This window comes from Centruroides sculpturatus, unplaced genomic scaffold, assembly GCF_000671375.1.
Source record: "Centruroides sculpturatus isolate CEXI.00-Female unplaced genomic scaffold, Cexi_2.0 scaffold1168, whole genome shotgun sequence".
Lineage (NCBI taxonomy): Eukaryota > Metazoa > Arthropoda > Arachnida > Scorpiones > Buthidae > Centruroides > Centruroides sculpturatus.
The window spans coordinates 89,813-116,696 of NW_019385306.1; the positions used below are offsets into that span (position 1 = coordinate 89,813).

The following is a 26,884-nucleotide window of genomic DNA, read 5'->3' on the forward strand; positions in this document are numbered from 1 at the left end:
TAATTTTATATACGTGCCTATCTTGCCCCATTACTGTTGCCCCTATACCAGGGGCAACTTTAATAAAAATAATTAAAATAATTACAACTTTACAAAAAGAGAGAAGTTGCCGATCTTGCCCCTATACCCGGGGCAACTTCGTCAATTTCTCTCTTCTTGTAAAGTTGTAATTATTTTAATTATTTTTATTTCCAAACTGATTTTAACCAGTTCTATAGTAAGAAAACATTCCAGTAGACAATATGCAAAGCTTTTTTTTCAGTTTACAGCAGTATTTATTACACAAAATTTAAGTAAAGCTTAACATGCCTATCTTGCCCCGGTCTCCCCTAATTTTTCAAAATTTTCCATAAACATAAGCTAGTATATAAGTCTGGTGTTGATTCTGTTTGGACCGAATATTTAATTGATTATCTAAAATTGACATATGAATATACAAGGGTCGTTCGAGATTAAACGAGACTTTTATTTTTACAGACTAAAAGGAATGTCGAAAATATGTAAAAACTACGTCAATTTTTCGAAATACTCTCAATCTGTATGTAGACACGGTTTCCAACGGCGGGGTATGTCCTGATACCTCTCTCGTAGAAAGAAGTGGGCTGACGTCGTAACCAGCACAGGACAACTTGCTGCAGTTCTTCGTCTGTCTGGAATTTCGTTTCTCCCAGGTGCTCTTTAAGGGGCCCAAACAAATGATAATCGCTGGGACCTTCGCTACGAAATGGATTCAGAAACTGCTCACATATCTCCTTACGTATCCATTTCTGATCACATGTCAGCTGTCGGGGAACCCATCTGGAACACATCTTGAGGAATAGTAATTGCTCGTGGATGATTTTCTTAATACTACCGATACTAATGGACACTTCGTCTGCAATGTGTCTCACGGTTACTCACCGGTTCTCCAGGATAACTTGCTCAACTCGTGCGATATTCACTGGCGTTACTGCAGTTGGACGAACATGTCCAAGTGTTTCATTTGTAACCAACTCTGATCCTTCGCCAAATTATCGATACCATTCGTACACTCTTGCTCGCGATAGCGTTTGTTTCCCATACTATACACTCAAACTTCTCAAAATTTCACCAGGTTTAACTTTTCCTTTTACAAGAAATTTAATTACGCGCCGCTCTTCCACTGTTGTAGACACATTACTTTCCGCCATGATCGCTAAAACTGCTACACTTGCACAAAATACATATGCTTGCTACCGAAATCTTAGAATGGATAATGCTACTCCTTTCAGTTTTTATCATGCTACAGTTATTTTTCGAACTCATAGGCCCAAAAGTCTCGTTTAATCTTGAACGACTCTTGTATATCAAACTATATAATAGTATACCACCATAATCCCATGAGAATTTTTATGATATACAGTTCTATAAAATATAAAATCTCTCCGAAAATTTTTTCTTATAGAATTACTGTACTCTCGTCGGTTTTATTTGAACATTACGTTTATACACATATCATCATCAGTTTGTCAAACATTTATATTTTATCGCCGTCTTTGAAATGTTTACCTTTATAGAGATTTTTTTAATAAAAACTACAAAAAATTACAGTTTTGAAATGAAATTTATATATCAATCTTTATAACATCTATTGTGTACCTCTATGTCGGTCTATCCGTATGTTTGCTATGAAAGTGTCACCTACATATTCATAGAAAAATATCAAAAATCTACAGAATAGTCTAAATTTCTCTTTCATTTCTTTGGTATGTGCAGGATGATAAAATATCTAAAACATTTAACTACAGCTGGGTGAATAATACCTGTTTATATTAGTATCAGTATGATCATTAATTTGTAAGAAATTAACCAAGCAGATCAAAATCCTCCCTTCCATTTTACTTCAATTAATAACGCGAAATTTTGCACAAGTTTCGGTATTTAATAAAAATATTTTAAAAAATTAAAGTAAAGAATATTTTAAAAAGTTATTTGCATTATGACATAAATTGTCAATTAATCATCCTTCACAGTTAATAATACTTAACTTATGACAGGTATTTCATGATTACACAGAATAAAATTAACTTTAAAGAACGATTAATTGACAGTTTGTGTAATAATGAAATTATTTTTATTTCATTTTTATTATTTTTATTGTATAAAACAAATTATTTTTATTATCTCGGAAATATTAGATTTGTTACTTAAACAATAATCCCAAATGGGTTAGGTAAATGAGATTTTTCTTTATGTTTATAAAAGTTAAAATTAACTTTAATCTTTAACTTATCAATATATATATATATATATATTTAAATATTTATGTTTTATAAAATACTATTTTAAATTAGCTTTTTTATCTACTAATTTAAAAAATACAATATTTCTGGATAAAACATTACAGTTGGAATTAAAAATAATAAAAGTAAAAGAATATACTAAGAGAATTACAACAATGTGCAAATATGAATTATTTTATTTTTAAATTAATTATTGATATGAAATTGAAATTTTAAAAAAATTGTACAAGAAACTTAATATGTCATTATATCAGCTGCTCAGGGATACATAATGGTAAGGTCAGGTCCAGGTGTGATCTTTTGGCTCTTTTAATTATATCATTATGAAATTAGATTGATTGTAAAACACTTTCAGTAAAAAGTTGGTTATAATAAAATTATTCAGATTTATGGTTCAGTCTCAGTTTTATTTTTGCTACATTCTAAAACTTTCATTTTGGCGTTTTCCATTTTGTTCCCCTGAACAGCTCGTATGGTTTAATTAAAATAAGACAAATTTGTGCTTCATTCCAAGTACTGTAGTTCCAGATGATTGCTTATTCACTAATGCAATCATTACAATTAACTGAAAAACATTAAAATGTATTTGACACCACTCTCTTGTGGTTTTGTTACAGTATCAAAAGTTATAGTTTATTTTTTACTTTACATAACTTGTTTACAATTTTTTCTGTTTCTTCATGCCTACATTACACTCTTTTATTGTTGTTTTATCTTTATGATAATTTTTCTAATAGAAAATTGCTTCTAATTTTTATATCATTATTTTTACTCCACATTGAATTTCACAATAAAAATAGTCAGTGTGTGCACCCTGTGCATCCAAGGTTAACCTAACCATTTTTTTTTCTACAAAAACCACAAATTCTTATAAATTTCATGTAAAATAAGACTCTATTGTAATTTCATTATAAATGTAGCAAAGATATTTTAACAATTCTTTAAAACTTTTATCTTTCAAAAATATTAGGTTAAAATCTTGCCTTTAGAATAGATATACAAAAACAAACTTGTTTAAGATTAAGATTACATATTTTGAAGATGAGATATATTTGTAAAAAATATTAAGTGGATTAAAAAGTTTAAGATTTCTAAAAGAAGAACAGTTATTATATTTCGTCATTTTTGAATAATACAATTTTTATTGATTGATTCAGAAAGACTGTAAATTTAGAAAACTAAAATTTTTATATACTGTTTAAAAGTTTTTTGTAACTGATATGAACACAAGTAAACATGATCTTGTTTAAAAAATTATTTAACCATCTTTAGTAACATTTTTTATATATAAAAGTTTTCGTAACTTTAATAAATAAATAAAATGTTTTTTACTAAATATATTACATAAAGCATGTACTAAAGAGGGGCTAAAACCCAAAATGCATATGCATTAAGAATTATAATAAAGTAGGCTATATTGGATCACATTATGAGGATGGAATAAATAAAAATAATTTTTTAACATGTAGGTAAATTGTATACAAGTTGGGTTTAAGTAAGGCCTTGTGCATGGGAGGTTTTGGGAGTTAACACCTTTCATTTGGTAATTCAAACAGAAACATGTCACTATTAATAAAACAGTATATTGTATCTAATTTTTTACTTTGTGCCTATTCAATTCCTTCTTAGTCTACTGTACACTATAGTAACATTATAATGTAGTTTGTTAATTTTTTACCTTTATTGTAAAAATTCACAAACTAAATTGAAAAATATTTTTTAACTTTACCCTTTTGGACTTGCTTGGATTTAATTTTGCTATTGTAAATAAAACAATTTCATTTTTTGATCTATCATTATTTGAATTAAATCTAAGAAAAAAAGCACATACAGTATTGACTTAGTTATAGTACTTTTTAAATTCATATAGTTTGGGATTTCTTATAAAGTTGAAATTATCAAAAATTTCATTTATTCTAGATTTTCAAATAAGTATAAAAGATAGTACATAAACTATTATAATAAATTATAAAGTCAATTTTATAATTTAAGTAATGTTGTAATATGGAAATTTCATCCTTGATTTATTGGAGGAAGTGTGTTAGTGCAAATATTCATTAAATAGAAAGGCATGTTAATTTATATGATTTTAATATAATAGCAAATAAATGTCTAAGTTAAAACAGTTTTAATAGCAATGGTATGTAATGTAAATCAGGAAAAAGTAATAATAAATGGAAGAGCAACAGTGACAAAACTGCTAACTTATGAAATATAAATACATACATACTGAGAATCATCCAATCGGTTTATCTGTATTTTCTACACTTAAAAATATTTTTAAAACAAAATCATACTGTAAGGATTACAGTTTTTATTTATTTTCTGTTAAAAGAAATGAAAATTGTTTGAAAAAATTAGTTTTTCTCATGCTTACAGAAAGTCCTTTTCTGTGTATTTATGATTATTTTTATTTGGTGTGCTTTGGCAATTATAAAATTCACTATATTGAGGACTGTTATATCAAGGACTGACTACATTTATAAAAATATAAGTTAACATTATTTATGGAAGACATTTATAAATTAAATCAGTTGTTTTCAATCAAGGTTCCTGCTACATTTCAGGAGTACTGTGTAATATAGTGCTGAGTAGTGCCATAATACTTCTTTTGTGTATTACTAAAATTATAAAAGATGCAATAACTACATTAATAAAGAAGTGGAATGCCACAAGAAAAAAAATTTCTAAGTTGAGATGTCACTATTAGAAAAGGTTGAGAAACACTGAATTAAATAAAATTATAATCTAACAATTTATTATTATTATTATATTTAACAATCTATTAATGTTCATTGAAAAAAGGAATAAAAATGCTGAAATGATTACTAGGGAACTACTATTATTTGGTGGATTCATTTTTTTCTCCTTCAAGTAATAAATTGATAAAAAAAACTACTGCCATAGCATGTTAAATCATCAAGCTTGTGATAAAGAGATGATATTGGTCATGGTTCCACCAAATATTAATAATTTCCTAAAGATTTTTTGAATGTTTTTCTTTCTTTTTCAATGAACTTCACAGATATTCATAGATTCACCTGTGCATGGTCTGGCAGCTATGTAAAACTTCAAACATTAATAATTTCTGATAAATGCATCATATTTCATAAAACTATTTTAGATAAGTTCCATTTAATAAAATGGAGTTGACCCCATTTTCACTGATTAGTGCCATCTATGATGAAACTGAAGTCTTATGGCCCTTGAATTCCAACAGTTCTTGTTACATGAATTTTTTTGTAGGATGCATATTTTCCAAGTTATTCTAGTTGATTGATTGAAACGGACTATCCCTTATATTTTCTGTTAGGATCAATATGATTTAAAATAAAGTTCAGAAAAATTAAATCTCTATTTAAAAATTTCTCACATAGTAAACAGGTTATTATAGAAGTGTTTAAAGTATCAATATTTATTAGAATATGTTAACATTTTTATTGAATTTTTTCCCTTCTAATGTAATAAAGTAATGCAGTTAACAATTATTACAAAATTAAATCTGTAATGTGAAAAGTATAAATAAAGGCCAATGGCATCTTGTAATAAAATTATTGACAAAATAATATATTACAAAATAATTTAACCATATTTTATAATTTTTTAACTCAGAGTTTCTTTTGAATCATTTAGCATTGTAGATTTAAAATTATGATAAAATTATACTATGTGAAAGTTAAAATTTCTGACTTTTAAATTTATCTTATCAAAATTGCTTTTCTTCTGATTTAAAAGTATTCATAAGTTTTTTTCCGTCCGATGGTTCTTTTTATTTTTTATTATTTGAAGACAATTCAGAAAAACTTATGAATTATGACTGTAAAGTATCGTCACCAGGGGGAATCTTTTTGATCTACATTTTCCAGCGCTCACTTGTCTGTGGATAAAAGGCCGAAACACTCCAAAGGGTACAGATGGTAAAAGGAAAGACATTCGAAAACCACCAGTTCCGATTTTAGAAAATTTTTGTATTTTAATTGGAAGTGTTTTTTTGTGTTTTTTTAAAGGACTTTTTTAAAAAAATGTTGGCGGCTAGTAGCCTAGAAAGGAAGGTCGGTTGCCGAAATTGTATCGTCTAAACTGCAGAAAACTAATAAATGGTGATTCCTACTTGGACGAATTGTCTTCAAATAATAAAAAATAAAAAGAACCATAGGACGGAAAAAAACTTACGAATTATGAATGTAAAGTATCGTCACCAGGGGAAACCTTTTTGATTTAAAAGTATTCTTTACAGCCATCCATTAATTATATTAACAGTTTAAAGAGAGTGGTTGAGGCATTGTCTATTTAGATATTTTTAGTTATAATAACAAATCTGTATACCACTAATATGAATCTTAGTAATTGTGCAAATAAACTATCAGTAAGAAAATGTTTGTATAACTTTATTTCTTCAATATTAGGAGGTCTACAATTCTTACTTGTGAGTCAATATTTCTCAACTCTGTAAGTATAGGCTCTTCCCAATTTATGAATAATTATTGTAACAAATGCATGTGACCAGTCTTTCATTATAATCAGTAATGTGGCCAAACACATTACTATATTATGTGAAAAAATGGGAATTGAATTATTTTTTGAGTGAAACTGTAATTAATTGTGTGTGTAATTTTTTGAGCCACTTTTGAACTCCTCCCTCCCTGTTGTGTACAATTACATACTTTTGGCAAACCTCCTCCCCTTTAATGTGTACAATATTTCATAGAGCCCCTGATATTGAAGAAATGACTTAGTTAAAAAAAAAGTTTTGCAAATATTTTCTGATAGTTTATTCACGTCACTAGTAAATAGGCTTATAAAAATGAATTCCTAATAGTACTAAAATTCATGTAGACCAGGGGTTCCCAACTTGTGTTCCATGGAACCCTAGTAAAATCTGCAGTAAAATCTAGTTCTGCAGTAAAATATGTTGAGTCTAGTGATGTATGAATGTGCCAATGCAGATTTGAGATGTAAGATGTAATTGTTGTAATCTTGGATGGAGTCCTCTGGTGACATCCTATGTACGTGCTAGAGTTATTTATAGCTTTATAAATAGGGAGGTCAGATTTTATTGGTAATGGAATGAACCGAAATCATGATACAGTCAATCCCCCATAGCACTGTTGATTATTCCGTTTTATATGAATTCCGTGTTGTACAAGTTACTTAGATTTTACAAATACGTGAGCTGTTCACAGCTCGGCACATGTATTTGTAAAATCTAAGTGACTCGTACAACATGGAATTCATATAAAACGCAGAATAATCAACAGTGTTATAGGGGGTCGACTGTATAATGTTTGATGTATTCTTTACTCTTGGTAATGCTATTATGCGGGGCCAGGATGTGTGTGTTCACACCTTAATAAAATAATGATTGATTGATTGATTGATTGTATAATGTTTGACAAGATAACAAAAACTGTAAAATGGTAAAATTTAACCTAAAGCTAGAAAACCATTTAAAAAATAACCTTAAAACTATCAAACATATAAATCATGAGTCACGGCAAGTAAAAAAGTCACTGACAGACTATATATACATGGATAAGATTTGCCGATTTTCAGAGGCCGATTTCTTTTTACTCCAAACACCTGAAGTAATTCCGAATATCGAGTTCGAAANCGGCGGAAAGTAGTTCGGCTGCCCGATGACGTTTTACCGAATTATAGGAGTTTTTTTTAACTAGTTTGTATGGATACCGTCGCAATTTTTTCGCTGTCATATAGGAATCCGAACTATAGGAACCCATGTTATAGGGGGGTATACTGTATTTACAATAATGAAACTTCAAAACACAAAGAATTTCTTGGACTAAAGTTAACAAAAAGTGGGCTTTATGGGTGTTTGGGAGACGGGACTTCACAGTATTTTTTCTAGGGTTTCAAAGAATATTCATGCAGAATTTCTACCCAATCAAAAGCCCGATCAACGCGAAGTACAAATTTATGTTATGAATTTATTAATGTTAAAAAAACAGGAACGGTTTAAAAAATTAAACCATTCTATGATGCGCAAGCCCCCCGATATGTTTGTCCTGTAGACTTAACATTGTACTTTTGCTAACCCGTCACCCCTGACACAATCGCATATTTCTCAAATTTCTCTTCAGCAGCGGTATCCACAGGATTAGATCTTTAATTTGATACTCGAACCCTATATTTAGCACCAGCAGTTTATTAAACTAATTCGAACAAACTAAAAACTTCTTTCAATTAATCTATAGATAATATTTTAGGTAAGTCCGGAGGAAATAAAAAACATCAAAAAAGGATTTGACTCTCCAGAAATGCTATTCTCAACTGGAGTCACACTGAAAGCTCTTCGTTTCATTTATCTAACAAATATAGATAATGCTATTCTGGCAAGGAAACGAAATCTTGGTTGCATTTTAATCAAATGTCAAAATAACAAAAGTAATTTTTAATTTATTTTAAATATTTTACACATATAATAAAGAATTTAAATCTCATTAATTAAGAGAAATGTGTGTTTGTATAGTTGTGTTGATAGGTATTCATTCGTGCAATGAGGCGACCATCAATGTCTTCAAGCAGATGAATGAAGTTGTGGAAAAAAGCAAGGATGCTTATTAATTAATTATAATCTATAAATTATTAAATTTATAAACGTTTAATTCATATTCAATATAATTAAATCAAGGTAAAGTTTTGTTCTCAAAAATATTTAAATATAGAAAGAGATTTAATTACAGTAATCAATATTTTTCTCAGTTTCAGGATATAATTTGAAATTAAAACTGTTAAGAACCGAATAATTTTTGAAAATTTTTATGATTAAATTTATTACAAAATAATAATAATAAATACTTTTTCATTTAAATTAATGAATATATTATTTTTGTTGATTTGTTCTTTCATGTGTTTGTATAAGATTTTATGACTAACAAACTACGAAGACACTGCTAGAAAATAAATTAAAGACTGCGGTTATAAAAAATTCAATTAATTATTGGCGAGAATTACAATTCGAAATGAATAATTTTGTATTTTAAATAAGTTATAATACTTTAAGACGCGATATTCAGCAAGCACACTTTTTTAAAATTCTACCATGTGAGGACCTTCTTTTAGCAAGCTCATCATTGCTTCGTACAGGCTCACAACGAAGCGACAAATTGGTAAGAAGCGGGATCTACACATCCAGATTAGCCTAGCTATGAAATTTTTTTGCTAATCCGGCTCGAAGTGGAATCAGATTTCACAGAATGGACTCTGCCGCCTCGAACATCTCACCATCTCTATGATGCGCTTATAAAAAATATGCTTGACGCTGAGTGAAAGAATATAATTGAATTTGTATGTAAAAATCTAGTTATTTTATATTCACACATTTTTTTAAGTTAAAAAAAAGTATGTCGGCCGTGTAAAATAATATGACGTCATGGTTTCAATAACCATACTATATGAATAAATATAATATATAAATAATAAAATTATTAAATATACTTTAATATGCCAATATCTATAGTGCAAGCCTATTGAATCTAATGATGGGAGTGGCCAGTCAGATGCCTGATGGTACTGTGCATACTACCATCTACAGATACTAGTGATGGACAGTTGTGTTAGATGAGCGTCACTGTAACCAAGGTATTAATTTATTTATGTCATTATATTTATTTCCATTTTTACGAAATTTTATAATTTACAAGAATTAATAATAAAATGTCTTCAATTATTTTCCATTCTTGCTAGTTATTTTGCTGTATCAATTTACCAAATTATATTATTCCCAGAGGTTGTTTGTTACACTGTCTGTAAACTACAACACACTATAGAGTAGTGTGTTGTAGTTTACAGATAGTACAACACACTACAGTGTACAGGCAGACATATCAGTCAGAGTTATGCACTGTAATTGTTTTGTGATAGTTTAAGTATTTGGACTGCAATTTGAAAAAATTGTAGACCTATAAATTCCCACTGTCTGTCCTTCCTTAATTTCAAGAATGATGTCAGATATATGAAAGCCAAGACCAGATATGGAAAGCTTATGCAGGAGGTCCTGATAACTATACACAAACTTCCAGTGTAAGTTTGTGTATAGTTATATTGGAAGTCAAGTGAATTCAATTCAAAAATTTTCCCCTGAATGGGGGTTACATAGATGACTGGCATGACTTTGTTGTTATCAGGAAAAGTATGATGTACAGGGGCAAGATACTAATTTGAGATGGAGAATGTACAGGTAACCCCCGTTTAACACGGCACTTCTATAGCACGGATTCGCTCTAACACGGTTTGAGAATTGGTATCATCCCCTGTATAACACAGTACTTTTATAGTACGGATTCACTCTGACACGGTTCGAGAATTGGGTAAAACCCTCGTACAACATGAAATGTATTATAATAAATTTTTACATACTTAATTACTAATAGTTGACAAAAATTATTATTTTCGTGAACAATTAGTACTTCAGTGTGTAAATTTTCTTTTCTCGCCTTCTGTCGATACACCTTGTCCTTCTCGAAACTTGTTTCAATGTTGCCAGATCTCAACGCTTCTGCTTCTGATGTTGCCGAATGTTTTCCCCTTATTCCATACTTGCTTTATTCTTCATAAGTGCTTAGCACCATATAAGGAAATTTATAAAGACCTTTTAACTAGAAGCAAGCAATCTAAAATTACATACTTTTTGCAAAAGGTAAAGCATGGATCTGAAGATAATGCAGAAAAATGCTCAGAGGATAAGGATAACTTGCTAAAAAGAAAACGCTCTCGGTTAATTAATAGTGTTTTTAGTGATGACGAAGAAAACATTGTTTAATTTATATTAATATGTATCACTTAAAAAATTTTTATGAAGATATTTATCTTAATTATGAAAATATAATAGCATGTTTTTTAATTTTTGGAACCTAACCCTCCTTTTCGTATTAGTTCTTTGTTTCGTATAACACGGATTCGCATAACACGGCAATTTTTTGGAACGTAACTCCTGTGTTATACGGGGGTTACCTGTATATTTTAAATTAAAAAACTGGATAAATTAAGAATATGATTAAAAATTGCAGCCTGGTATTATGATGATTTTTTTTTCATTTTCAGTAAATTGTTTTTTGTTGTTTCTATTTCTTGTTTTATCTATAATTATTAAAAAATATCAGGGTTCCAATGTTTTTTACTAAGGTGAAAAGGGTTCCACAATAAAAATAAGTTGGGAACTGCTGATGTAGACAATGCCTCAACCCCCACCTTCTCCATTGTGTACAATGATATACTTTTTCACAACCACCTCCTCCTCCTCTTAAACTGTACATGTTTGGATGGCCCTAGTGTTCAAATGATAAAGGTTATGATTTTTTAATCATATGGATGACTTTTTGGGCTACTTAGTTTTTTCTGATAAATAGTTTACCTATCAGTAGTATCATTAAATTCAGAAAATTAAAAGTTTATTAACAGTAAGTGTACTACTATGCATTACATTTAGTTTTTTAATTTTGTCAATTACTTTTATTTTAGTTTATTAAGTTATTAAAAGTAGTTAACACACATAACAAACAAAAATCTATAACAAACAACTCTAGGAATAATATAATTTGGTAAATTGATACAGAAAAATAACTAGCAAGAATGGAAAATAATTGAAGACATTTTATTATTAATTCTTGTAAATTATAAAATTTCGTAGAAATGGAAATAAATTAAAAGCTTAAATGAATATTAAACCACAATTAATAAATGTATTGTAGCAAGCATATCACACTTGTGGTCTAGTTTTATCATTGAACAGTGCTCTATGTGAGAGCATTTAGGATAAAGTGCTCTCAACAGAGCTGCTTGAAAATAATAATTGAAAAACCTTGATGACAATCACCTTAAATGGCCCATCAGTTTTTCAGTTTCCAAATGCAGAGCTATTGAAAGCATTTGAATGTAAAAAGACAGAAGAAGAAAATGTAATTTTCTTTTATCTTGTAGCATATTCATCTACTATATTTCAAATTAAAATTCACATTATTGTAAGTAAGCAGTCTGAATCAAACTGGGTCATAAATATGTATTTAATTAAATGAAATCAATGACTATTAGAAATTTAATTTTTTAAATTTTACTTGTAATTGTTTGTACTTGACTCATATTTCTGATTCACAAGTCAAAATGACTCAGCATATTTAAAGTCTAGCACAAGCCCTGTAGGAAGATTAGGTTAGAAACTTTCCAAGTAGATTCTTTATTGTATATTTGATAAATATCAAGCAGGAATTAAGCATTGATTTTTTTTTAAATATATTTAATTTTAGACAAAGGCTATTTAGGTCAGAAAAGTGAGAAATTGGGTGGCAAGTAACAATTTTTTCATCATTTTGTAGTAATGAGAAAAATCATTGGTCATCACAAAATTAAAACTTCTATTATTGTGATCACCACTTGTTCTTGTATTTAAATATCTCTTGCAGAAATGTTTGCACTTGTGGTTGTCTGTCGGACCTATTTTTGCTATGGTATATTTTTAGTTAAAAATGTATTTTGCATTAAATATTTGCATTAAGTAAATTATAAAGAATAACTTGGGTAAAGATAAGAAAAAACTTCATCTATTAGAGCCAAATATTTGTCAAATTATATTGGACTATATTACTATTATTATTAATACTATTACTACTAATAGTAGTAGCAATATAGCCCAATATAATTTGGCAATCATTTGGCTTTAATATATAACTATCAGGTTTGGATGTTTGTAACTATATAGTTACAAATATATAACTATATTTGTAAAACTTCATCTAATTAGATTAACTGTTATGTTTAGCTTACTTTTGTCATAGTAAAAATCTACAACTTTGAAAAAATTATTAAAAAGTTTCTTAAAACCAAAAATTACAGAAAGAAATAAAAAGAAAACAAACAAAAAAAGATATTTTTTAAAATTATCTTACATTACCATATATACTTGGTAATACATATATAACATCATCTGTTTTGTCCTGGCTACTCTGTTGTGTTAGTAAAATTTTCACTTTTGTCTTGTTTTATTAAACACATTTGTATATTGTATTCAAAACTCATGATATGCTAGGAAATGCTTAAATTTGAATGGATACTGAGGAAGAAATAACATGAAATATAGTTTACAGAATAGTTGCAATGAATTTAAGGAACACATATTACACAAATGGAATTGGATGAAATTTAGCAATTGGATGCTAATAGAGAGGTTGTGGCCAAAGTTTTCATTGTGAAAATGTTAGCTGCAACCTCTCTAATAAAGATTAATAATAAAACATTTGAAGAAATTGACTGAAGAAAAAAATCAGCATAGTTGATAGATGAGTCAAAATAATTAATGAAGTGCATGAAAAGGATCATGAATTCCAACATTTTAATTATTATTGATAAAATTAGTTTTTTCCCCTCTTGGGAACTATATCTTCTATAGAAAGAATATTTTCACTTGTGAATTCCCTATGGCTGAAAGAGAAGTTGAAATTAAATATTGAAACTATGAAAAAATGTAATTATTGCATTGTATGCCACAGTTTTGCTTTATAAGTTTTACAATAAAATTGCAAGTGACCAGAACTTAAACAAAATAATGTAAACAAATTAAGTTCATTTGAAAAATATGCTTGGTTTGATGTTAAGAAACCTTCTACATCACCCTTACTATTAAATTTGATATCATATTTTAATAAAAATGTACTTTTTCATTAAAATCTTTTAAAAAAATTTGCATATTCTTTTTTATGTCAACAAATTAATATCACTAATAATCTACTAACAAATTGTTAATAATGCTCACCTCTATTTTTTTGATGAAATTTTAATAAGAGATGCCCTATTTTAATCACCTGCCACATCCCATTCCATTTGGTATCAAAAATTTATGATCAGCCTAGTAATACATGTAAATATCTGTATCTGTGATTCTCTCAAATGAATTCAAGTTTTTAAGTTTTTCTTAATTTCATTTTAACTTCTTTATATACAGTAAACTCTTTCTAATTTGGCTCTTAATAATCTAACCTCTTAATTTTCTGGCAAATTCCCAAATCTTATTATTTATAACTATTGAATATTTAGTTTGGCTTTTAATAATTTTTAGTAAATACTCATATTATCAAATCTAGAAATCTGCAATATGAATTATGTATAAATATATCATAATATTTGATAAAACATTTTATGTTTTATCAAAGTGTTTTATAATAATTCTGTATTTATGAAGATTATTTAATAGGATATTCAATATTTTGAAGAATTGTACTGAATATAAAAATTACTTTCTTTAACTATACATCTATTCTTTTTAACTCATGTAATTATTATAACAACTAATAAAAGTTCATCTCTAAGAAGTTAGATGAGAAAAACTGATAAATATTTTCAGAATGCTGGTACCAGCATCAGGCTGGAGTGTGAAAAGAATGTTCCATTGACTAAGTTGTTTTGTTTTGTTTTTTTTTTTTTTCAAAATCCAATCTGATGCTTGTACTAAATACATTTTTATTATCAAATTTTATTATTTGATTTAAGTAACTGAACTTTTATTGTTTTAAGTCTTGAATATTCATTTTGGGTATTGAATAGTCCTCTTCATTTTAAACATTTAAAAGATATTTTTGTTTAAATATCTACAAAATATTGATCTTAAAGAGTTTTGTTCATTTAGAATGGACAGATATTAGAATAAGATTTGATTTATTTTTACCATGTTTGAGTAATTGAAGTATCAAATATTCTATTGAATGATCTTCTAAGAAATAAATACAAGATGGTCACAAAGTCCTGCCTACATTTTGAAACAATGTAACAGAAAAAGTAATTGACTAAGATAGTATAGTTTGTGACAGTAAAAGAAAACTTGTATATTGAAACCTTGTATATTGAAAAGTTGTATATTGAAACCTAAATAAAAAACCATTAGTAGTTTGCAACACATCCATCTAATCACTCTGAAGCTATACAATTTTGTTCTTCAGAACAACTGAATTGGATTTGGTATTGTGTAGATGAAGCTTTTAACATAAAAAAATCAAAAGATGTAATATCTGGTGATTGAGGAAGCCACAAAATAGGCTCATGTCTACCAATTCATCTCGAAAACTTCATTCAACTTTGACACAAATGTCCAAACTAGGCTGACCATATGTATTGTACAAACAAGACAGTACTTCACCCTATGTCCTAGCCATTCTACCATTTTAGTAAAATCTTCACCTTTTGTCTAGTGTTTTGAAAATCAAAGAAGTTTAGCTCTTCAGTTTGTATATTAAACATATCTGTATATTGTATTCTGAATTTGTGATTTGTTAGAAAATATTTATTCTATGTTGATAAGGATCATAAATTTGAATGATACTGCTGAGGAAGATGTCTGGGTAGCATGAAATTTAGAATAGTTTCAATGAATTTAAGGAACATGAACAGAAACAAATGAAATTAGATTATTTGATCAATTAGCACTAATAAAGACAACCAAACACTTGGAGAAGTAGAATGAAGAAAATAGTTGATCATTTAAACAGTTCATTTAACCAGCTGATTAGATGAAAGGTTGCTTCATCAAAGAAACACTTTTAGTTAGGTATTGATTTTCCTCCTCAGTATAAAAAAGCATCACCTGTGTAAATTTACTTCATCTTAATTTATCATTTGAATGAATGACTTGGACAATAACTTGATTTTGTCTGTCACAGTGTACACTGCTTTTTTCCTGTAATGTTAACATTTTGGTTTTGGATAGATTGAAACACCATCTGTTACTTAATATTAAAAACTATTTAGGTTCTTCTGTTGCTGCAAATTGTCATCTTAGTTGAATTATCTTTTCTTTTATATTGTTTCAAAATATGTGCAGGAGTATGTAATCAACCTGTTTGGTTTATTTTTGACACAGATGTCATTACACAATACATAGAAATGCTTGCACCATGCCACTTTCAAAATAAGTTCCTACTGTAGTTACATACGGTACATCTGCCTTTGTCCATATTGTTTATTAAAGCAGTTCTGGAAGCTATTTTATTTATTTATTATTTTTTTATGATAATTTTCTTGTCACTGTTGCTTCCACCTCTGCTGCTGATTGAAATCTGCAACTCTTCAACTTCTCTTTCATTTTAGGGAATAGATAAATGTTTGGAGCACAAGATCAAGAGATAAAGAAGTTGAGGAAGCATTGTTACGCCCATCTTGGTCAGATATTCATTAACCAGAAAAGACTGATGTAGCTGAATCTGGAAACTGCAGCAATGAAAGCCCTTAAAGACATAATAAGAAATATCTTCCAAGATTGCTTTGATAATTGGTGTGGATGCTGGCAGAAATGAGTAACTGCAGAAGTAATTTTGAAGGTGGTCTTCTGTAAATACATAGACTATTAATGTATAAAGGTTATATCAAAATTTCAGTTTATTTTTGATTCTACCACATAAGTTAAATCTAGCAATTGCTGACATTTTTATTAAACTTAATGTTTTATTTAATTTTTAGTTGATCACCTAGCAAAATATTTAGCCATGAGACTTGCATTTGACCATCAGACAGATGACATCGGAAATGAGGTTCCAGAAACAAATTCTCTCTTCACCATTTATATTACAACCTCCCTGGATCAATACATACCTCTGAACGGAAGTCTTACTCTGGATCAGATAAATGGAAAGTATTGGAAATTGAACAAACCTCTTGAAATGTTCTATGTTTGGAAGAAGTCATGATTCATTGTACTATTTTGTAACATAATGTACTTCTTATTAAGAAGGGAAAAAAAGACATAACTTCAAAAAACTCAAGACAAATCTTGATTTTTGTTATGATATCATTAATATGTGAGAAAACATATGTAAATATCGGCAAAATTGTGACTTAGTTTAAGATACAGTACTATATGTTCTAATCAGAAATTAGAGATGTACAGATACACTCAAAATATATTGGTGTATAAACTAACTATAAACATATAACAACTAAGTGTATTATTTTCAATACATTTTGCACTGCCTTGTACCTCATTAAAAAAAACAAAAAAATCCCTAGAGTGAATATAGATTACCTTCCTTGCCATATTGCACAACATATGTATTTGGATGATGTCTGTTATTGTCCCTATAGATATATTCTTATTGAAAATATATATTGTCTCTTGTATAGTTCAACAGATTTTGTTGCAATAAATATAAAGAATGGTTACATCAATTTTTATTACATTTTAAATTCTAGGAATATCTTTTTAATAAAATGTTATTTATTCTGTTTTTAATTGTGTAATGTACTGTACTGTACATCAGAGTAATTTGCAAGTTAGTTATTAAAGAAGCAGAAGGTTACATCAGTAAACAATATTCATTTTGGGATTTGTATATTCTAAATTTATCAAACTAATGTTTTAACTTGTAATTCTGTTTTTTCCAATTTACATAATGTTTTAAGACTACACTGAGGTTCCTATGAATTTTCAATGTGGGTCTTTATATAATAAATCCTACTATAATCACAAAAAAATGATGTACTGGTTCTTCATCAAAATAAAAACTGCTTAATTTTAAAATTAGCAGAGTTTTATCATTAAATTTACAAATTTGGTTTTTCTATCCCAACTGTTATATATAACAGAGAGGAAACATGGCAATCGGTCAAAAAATGAACCCCCAGATTTTTACATTTTTAGACTCTGGACCTTGAACATCAAGAAATGCAAAAAATTCAGGGGTAATTTCTGTATGTATGGATGTATGTGGGGGGGGCATGATTTTGTTCACCCTATTTGAAGCTTAATAACTCCTATGCTTTTCGTTAAAAATTTCTGAAATTTTGTAGGGAGGATTGTTTATTAGAGGCTTGATTCTATTAAATTTTGGTGAGTAAAGGTCAAGGGGGTGGGGAGATAAAGGGGATCATGTATATATTCAGTAGGGTCAGACTTGATGTTTTTACATGTTATTAGCATTTACAATTTTTTATAAAATCCATCCCTATCCTTGAAATTAAACTTTTTGCCATTTTACAATAGTTAAAAATAAAAGGTTTTAATAATAAAATATCATAACAGATGGCACCACCAAATGTTGCTGGGAAAGTTAAGCAACTCATTGTTGGATATTTTAAAATTTAACTGTCTCTGCCCTGTAGGCATGAAGAGAACTTTTTCCAGGTCCATTTGGCCAATCTCTCAATGGAGGCAGCCAGGTGGTGAGAGCCTTGACATATCTGGAGGAGACATCCATGAAAATTCCTAGAATTCTTTGCCTGCCCAGATTCGATCATGGATTCCCCAGAGTGGTAGGCTGTTCCTTTGTTTGCTTCATTCATGCTGTCCATAAATTTACATGCTTATTAAAGACTCTTCTTGTTCATAAACCCTAATTCAAAATGGTTATCTGCAGTGAAATTTCTTAAAATGCACTTCAGTGCTTTTGAGTTATATATCCGTAATCAGGACTTAATAAGAGAGATTTCTCACTCTTGTTGACTCCTGATGATAGAGTATAATCAGAAAGAGCTTGTTTTCAAAGTTTTCTTTTTTTTTCTGAGAAAAGCATTATGAATTGGATTTAAACAAATTACTCACTTAAATACATATCTTTACATTCAATGATTGTCATTTGCATTGTAGAGCATTTATATTTATTAAAAATTTGATGTTTTATAAAATAAAAACAAACTTAACATTCAAACATAAGATATTAACAGTTTTTTCATAATAAAATGCAAAGTAATGATTTAGAAATATTAATACAAATCATTGAACAAATACACCGGTGCTTAACAAAAAAAATTATTGAATGTATTTTATATTTTAAATTATATGGTATAGTAATAAACTTTTAATGGATGAATAACCATCTGTTAATGTAAAATTAAGTGTGTTTTCTTTTTAAAAAAAAAGAAAGTTTTCTTTTTCTAGAAAACTAATTTTAATATTTAAGCATAGTCAAACCCATTCAATCCAGATTTCCAGTATACAGTATATGGATTGGTTTGAAGTCATTACTTTTCAAATTTTTACACATTTTGTAGAAAAATTATTATTTTTTTTATGATGTTGAAACATTGTTTACAGCCTTAACAGATACTGTGCATATGTAACAATCTCACATTTGCAGGATGAAAATAATGTTTTTGTGTTCCTATTTCAAACCACTAAGTCATGTGAATTTGTTTTCAGTATGGAATTTATCTGCATTTTCATTAATCCAGATTGGGTGCAGTCCTGTTTGATCTGCATAAATGGCATTTAATTGTATTAATACAACTAAAAATTTATTTTGTGAAATTTCATTAGCAATTGAATGAATTACAAGAGTGAACATAACTTGATTGTTGTGTTTTAGATTCTTTTTGTTTGTTACAACTTAGAATTTTTAATGAAGTAATTCATTCAAGTGAAAAATAATTGTTTGATTTATCAAAATATTTGAAACTTCATAAAATATACAAATAATTTCATTTTGTGATACTTTTCTTTGTCATCTCACTTACAGAAAGTGTTAATGTTATTCTTTATTTTAAATTACGAATAGAAATCAGTTTAAAATTTTTTTTAAATTATTTATTTTATAAGTTTTTGAAACACTAGCAAATGCATTTCTAATTTGTGAATAATGAAATATCAGTGGGTTATGTTCTACATGCCATGCTTGGTACATTATACCAAGCATATTATTAACTATAAAACAAATGGGAGCTAGTCAGACCCTAACAAGATCAGCTAATGTACTATACAGTACAGTATATCTGAAATGGCATCCATCCTGAATGAGTTGAGAGCCATATTGTTTTTGAAACCAAACCTCACAGATGTAGAACAATGTCTTATAACAAGGCTATCTGATCAGGATTTGCTTAAGGCAAATGCCATTTTTTTTTCTTCTTGATTTTCTATTCTCAATTCTCTGAATTGACTGGCTAGATCAGGGCTTCTTAAACTATAGGTTGCAACCCCATTTGGGGTTGCGAGATTTTAATGCAAAATATTGAAAATAATTTGTGAGAGTTTGAAAATGGCACGGTTTGTGTCATAGGTTTCGTGAGTTGCGCTTTGTGCCACTTCTGGTGCAGCGAGACAATGATTCAGCAACACTGTAGTGTGAACTAGTGTAGTGTTGTCGCTTTTCAGTGTATTCAGTTATCTCTGTTCCATTGTAACACAAGAGTGAACTGTAGTAATACACCATTATTGTTTTTGCAAATTTGTATATATCTTTATTTTATATTTTTTTGGGTCGCAAAAAAAATCACAATCATAAATGGGGTCGTGAATAAAAAAAGTTTAAGAAGCCCTGGGCTAGATAATTATTTCTGAGATGGCTAAGATCACTTGGAGATTCTGGTTCAAATCCTGAATCAACCAAATGGCTGCCTGTTAAGGTTGTTAGTACACTGCAAAGGGGATCTTTTCTATGCTCTAAAAATTCAGCAGTTTTCTAATTCTTGTCAACCCTATTGATCGATAATGAATGTGCATAGTTGTGGCACCCATATATCTTAACAATGTGAAAGTGTCTAGCATTAATTTAGTCAATCAGTGACATCTAGTTCAGATTCTCATTATTATTATTTGAATGATCAGGCCTCCTCACACTCACCTGGTGGCTAGTATTGTGGGCCTAACTAAACCTTTAATGGACCTGTCATATAGGTTGTAGGTGTTTATAGGGTAGGAAGAGGTTTAAAACGAATTAGTACAGAGCTAAATAAAAATTTATTTATAAATTTTCTTTTTCTATCTGTATTATACTTCAAAATTTAATAAGAGTTAAAATTAGAAAATTTTTCAACAAAACAATTACTGTTCTGAAAGATGATATTCATTTTATATTTTTAATGTACATTAATAATAACATTTTCTTAATACAAGACATAAGCAATTAATCATGAATTAAAATGGTGCAAAGTAGTTTAGTGGTACCAGGGTCATGAGCCAATAGGGGCATGAATGTATCAAAGTTTTTTTATCATGGGTTTGACATAGCTTTGTTTTTTTATTGATAACTTTTCAAAGTTTATAAAAGAAACACTCCCAAAAAGACTGAAATATATTACATTGTCCTAAAATATTTTTTCTTTTCTCTTTATACTTCAGAAACTAACAAAGACAGAGTTTTAGATATAGAGGCAGAAGTGTTGCAAGAAAAAGGTCAACTTAGCTGTGTGACTTTGTTAGTTCCTAAGGTGTGAGAAAACACAATATAAAGATGTTTTTTTAAAAAACTTTTATACGTAACATATTTTGGTCTTTTTTGGAGTGTTTATTTCATAGACTTTACATTTTTCCTTGAATTTTTCCTTTAACTGATAAATTTTCAAATTAAAAATTCTTAAAAAAATACATTGTGGTATATTAATAGTAGTTTTCCAAAAAGCTACGGTAACTGTTAAAGAGCTCACTCCTAAATGCAGCAGTATGAAAATTGCTTTTTTTCCATTGATTGGGAAAACATAGACATTTAGTGTCATCCTATACCAAGTGGCCTCAGAAAAATCATGAGATTATGGGTGCATTGCCTGGTAAAGTGGCTTTAATACAGCTGGATAAGTAAACCAATGGCAATGCTAAGAGGCTGTCCATAAATTACGTGTGTATTTTTCTTGAAATTTTTACTACTACTTCCCCTCTTGTCCCAGTTTGTCCAAGTATCCGTTACCCCTCCCATCTTCGGATGCCCAACAAAACTTGATTTCCCTTAAAACCTTTATCAGTTTACCATAAGTAGAGTCGATACAAGAAATTTTGAAATAAATATAATAAAATGCAAAAACTAAATTTCACAAAACATTAAATTTTATAACGTAATGGTTAAGACAAGCCTGACGAAGGGAGGAGAGGACGTCCACTGTAGCTCACCTGGCTATCATTTTTAAAGTTTAAATTTAAAGTAAGTTTAAAGTACGCAATTTGCCAAAATATTTGAAAATGCAACTTAAGGGAAATTTCATTGTCGAGCATGAACACGTGCTCACCGACGTGCGGTGAGCACGTGTTCATGCTCGACACGTTACTGCAACGTAAGTGCGATCACCGATCCGAAATCGATAAAACGTTTATTCTATAATATTTCCGCAAAACAAGTAGCCTATACTTTCTGTCGGAACGTAAAACGAATATAACCAAAATTTCATCTGGATTGGACAAAAATTACAGGAGTTATAAGGAATTCTCTCACACAGGCGACGGCTTTTATGTTAGTAATGTGTGGTGTACGGTAGTGCTGTGCGATGCATCGATGTTTTTGTTCGTCGATGCATCGACCTTCCGATGTTTTTGAAACATCGATCCTGAATCGATGTTAGCAATATGTGAATTTCGATTCATCGATGCATGCAGTTCATTCTTTGTTCCTAATGTTACCACCTGTTCGGTTTTCACCCGGACAGTCCGGGAATTTCGTAGAAATTGTGAAATTGCGATGAAACAAAGTTCTCGCAAATATGTTTACAAATTTACACTATTTTAACAGTGAATGAACTCACACTCATTGAAACTCATCCGCAACTCTGCCATGTTAGTCTGTTTACGCCGACTTGTGGCGCGCAACCTGTCGACTTTGAGACCGGATGGCCAACGGTCAAGGTGGCAGCCTACCGCTCTGGGGGACCCGGGATCGAATCCGGACGGGTCAAGGAATCCCCAGGAATTTTTCGGGGGGTGGTTTGTTCGGATATGTCAGGCCCTGTCCCTCACCACCCGGTCGCCCCATTGTGGGCCTGGCGAACCCATAATGGGCCTGCTATAAAAGGCCCTCTTAGTGCCCACAGGGCGGAAATAGTAAAAAAAAAACCCTGTCGACTTTTTTTTTGCATGTACGATCGTACACGTATCAAATAGAGCTAAGTTATCTGTACCTGTTCTTTCTTAATTTAGGTTACTTACGTTACTCCTACGCAAGTCCCTAGTCCTTAACTAACTGATTTAGAACCGGCATGCACGTTATTCTTCGCATTGTAAAATGACATTGCGCATGTGTCAGGAACTTCTGTTCGAACAAACCCGGTTTTGTTTGTTTTTTTTTTTTATTGTTTGAGTTTATCTTGATTGAACATCGATGTTCCAACAAACATCGATCAAACATCGATGTGAAATCCGACATCGAAATTTAGCATCGATGCTTAGGCAAACATCGATGTTAAAATTATAGACATCGCACAGCACTGGTGTACGGTAGAAACCTTATTACCATACATATATACTGTTTGTATATATGGTAATTTGAAATAATTTTGTATTAATTAATGTTCACATAGTTACATATAAAAAAGAATTTGCAAATTAATGACGTCATAAAAATAGCGAGCCGGTAATTTTCTGTGGCTTTTCATACAGGTTAATTTCTTGATGATAATTGCGACTTGCGCGAATTTGGGCGATTTTTTTTAAAAAGAATTTACGGCTAAATTTCACAGTATTTTCTGCATCTTATGCATTGGTATTTGAGTGTTCTTAAGCTGTCATAAAGTAATGGAAAAGTGGTCAAATACTACAAAAATAGAAAAGAGGGAAAAGCTATATTTAATGGTAAGTTCAATTCGCGTATGTATATGAGAATATAGGCTGATGCAATTCCGATTAAGGATACCGAATATATTAATATGGAATATAGTAGTTGAATAGTAGCAAGTATTATACACTTTTCGACTTATTGCTTCGACATACGATGGCCAATGCAAGTTAAGTGGAAGCACGGAGTTAGAATTTGAATTCAAGCTGCTTTACTGATGCTTTAATGATCTTCCTCGAGACTTTTTATACACTATATACCTTCTTATATCTTCTCGTATTTTACAATACAAGTATACCCATTGTTTACAAAATGCCCCGCTATGTCTCAAAGAGCAAATTAGGATAATACAGTCGACCCCCTATAACACGGGTTCCTATAGTTCGGATTCCTATATGACGGCGAAAAAATTGCGACGGTATCCGTACAAACACGGTAAAAAAACTCCTATAATTCCGTAAAACGTCATCGGGCAGACGAACTACTTTCCGCCGGCCAGCGCCACGCTACGGAGAGTTTAGGCAGGTAAATTGAGTTTACTATCGTCTGTACAGTATGTAAATTAGGTACCGTAAGTCTAATACAGCACTAATTTTATACATTTCTTGTGAAAGAAATATTTCTTATTCAACGGTCATAAAAATGATTTATATTAATGATGTCTCTAAAGTTCAACGATGTTTACGCAGAAAAATAACATCAGAAATCGCGGCCGCAGTTTGGTGCGCTGCTCCGCGACGAAAACAAGCTTAAGCAATGGCGACGTCGAACGGTGCACACTCGGTAAGTAATCCTACAATTTTTTGTTTATAGCATAGTTTATACGGATTATTCCCAAAAAATATACGTGTTTTGGAAATGTTGAGTCGAATTAGTCTAGGAATCGATTAATTTTATGGAAGAAAACTTTTCAAACAGCCGTAGTCCGTAAACTTCACACGTGTCGGGCTGTGATTGGCAAGGACTCGTACAAAATGGATTCATAAAGAACGGAACGTATCTACCGTGTTATTTGGGGGTCGACTGTATCTAACAAGGAGGGAGCCAGACGTTCGGGTATGGTATGTACTGTACAGTACATTTTACAAGATACCTGTATATACATACAGGTATCTTGTAAAATTATATTAATTAACTCCGTTAATCAAGGAATACCTGTATATATTTCTCTAGACATAACTTTGCTGGACTACTGTGCATGGGACTGGATGAAGGATAATGTGTACTGAAAGATATTCCTGTGGTCAGTTTGTTGTCTGGATAGGAAATGTTGCTGCGTTAATCAATTCAATCATTACGTTAAACAAGAGATACGTATACAGGTATCCTTCGATTAAAGCAGTTAATTAATCCCTCGATGCTACCGCGTAAATCAAAATCGCGTTAATCAAATAGAATGGTATCACGGTACTCGACCAAACAATCACGACCCGCTAAAACAAATTTTCGGTTGATAACAAATATTATTATTTTAATTTTGTCACCAGTAAAAAGTTTTTTGTGATAAAAATGAATAACCAATTTTTAAAAATGAAATCTTAGAGTTGGGGATTAATTAAAGAAAAAGGCCTCCCGACGAAAAGTTCCCAGTGCCTGTACGTGCCTCAATGTATACTGTACGGCTGCCCCTGGTCACCACAAGCGAATAAGCTCCAGACTTTAATGCTCGTGGACGAAAAAGACAAATCTGATATGAAAATAGGATAGCGTAGTCGCAGCGTTTTCCTACACTACAAGTATAACAATACCAAATCTGAAAATAAATATGAAGAAATAAAAATTTTCTTTAATTAAGCACATGCAAGAGTTAAATCTACAGACTTACTTCGTTTTCTTTAAAAGGGAAATGACGCCACGTTTTTTAAATCTGTTGTTTCATAAGCTTTAAACGCGAGGAATAAAAGTAATGCCAATGATACGGTAAAATAATAAAATACTTTTGTTACACAAAACAAGAAAACTAAAGTTGCAAAGGTTCTAATCTACATCGTGTAACTTCAGCACTTAGTGTCTTATCCATTCGGCTGTCTCCATTTTTTAATTTCTTGGCTTACTTTCCCTTGTTTTGTATACATAACAAGGGAAAGTATTGGAATCGTGTCAAAGTTTATTCTCCGGGTTTTTTGTTGAATCTAAAAAAGTCAAAGAAACGGCAAAAAATTCGTGTTTATGTGTAAATTCGCTTAATATCTCAGGATGGAGTAAAGATTATGAAACGAAAATTGGCATGGCGGCTTGTATATGAGGGGTATTGATGCTATTAAATTTTGGTGGTTAAAGTTTGAGAGTGAGGAGATAAAGGAGTGTCAAATGTACTTTCTCGAGAAGGTAGGACTTAATGATTTTATTCGTTATTAACGCTTACACTTATGTGAGGTCAGCCGATTAGGGGTGAGGTGTTCGACAGCCGAGCGGTTCGTTCTGTCTTGTGGGCGCAGAATGACTCTTTGAGACAGGTTTACCATTTTTAACCCGTTTATTAAATATATAAATTTTCTTACAATGTCTTATAACGAGGCGTAATGCCTATTCAAAGGTGGGAAACGAATCCTTTCCAAAGATAAAAGTCCAAATGTCCAGATAGTCGTTTAGGTTCGTCCAGCGTAAGTGAAGCGGAGAGCGATGGCCCCGGGGCGCACAGCACAACTCTCATCGATGATCTCCAATGACTCGGAGCACCTGGGCGGGTCTTGAAGGGACGGGCTAGCCAAAACGAAGCCTGGGACGTCGAACTAGCCTTTGCTGTAGAATAACAGGAGCACAAAATTCCAGGAGAGGAGCGCTATGAACCAGGAACCTTTTTTCCTCGAGTCGCACGGTTTTATAGATTTCTTAACCGTCGTCGCCTCTCCATTGGTCTCTCATAGTCACCTGGTGACAATTCGAAACCTAATGAAGGGCGCGGGAGAGGTCACCGTGCGACTGAATATGATTCCTCTCTCTCGTCGCGTTTTCTTCGAATTTAACCGTTTCCATTGTTTAAAAGATTCGCGAAAAAAAAACAATTGCATTGTTCAATCGAGACACCTAATCCGTTTCCTTATCGATTGAAAAGGAGCTCTTAATTTTCGATCGAACCCATAATTCGGACCTCTCAATCGACCCCTGTTCGGGTCCTCACACTTATATATATATATATATATACTGTATATATAATTATATATA

General features: G+C 30.5%; 2 protein-coding genes across 2 annotated transcripts in view; both read left to right on the forward strand.

Moving 5' to 3' along the window:
* Positions 1-9,024, forward strand: part of LOC111637440 (profilin-3-like) — a 15,985-nt gene extending 6,961 nt beyond the window's left edge. Inside the window, exons 2-4 of the mRNA XM_023382927.1 lie at positions 8,486-8,663; positions 8,749-8,910; positions 8,982-9,024. Of these exons, the coding sequence (XP_023238695.1) occupies positions 8,486-8,663; positions 8,749-8,843 (273 nt within the window). The 3' untranslated portion in view covers positions 8,844-8,910; positions 8,982-9,024. The remainder of the gene's footprint in view (positions 1-8,485; positions 8,664-8,748; positions 8,911-8,981) is intronic.
* The window catches only part of LOC111637437 (E3 ubiquitin-protein ligase RING2-like), a 31,284-nt gene extending 13,502 nt beyond the window's left edge, over positions 1-17,782 (forward strand). The window contains exon 2 of the mRNA XM_023382925.1: positions 16,716-17,782. Coding sequence (XP_023238693.1) covers positions 16,716-16,942 — 227 coding nt within the window. The 3' untranslated portion in view covers positions 16,943-17,782. The remainder of the gene's footprint in view (positions 1-16,715) is intronic.
* Positions 17,783-26,884: the final 9,102 nt, after the last annotated feature.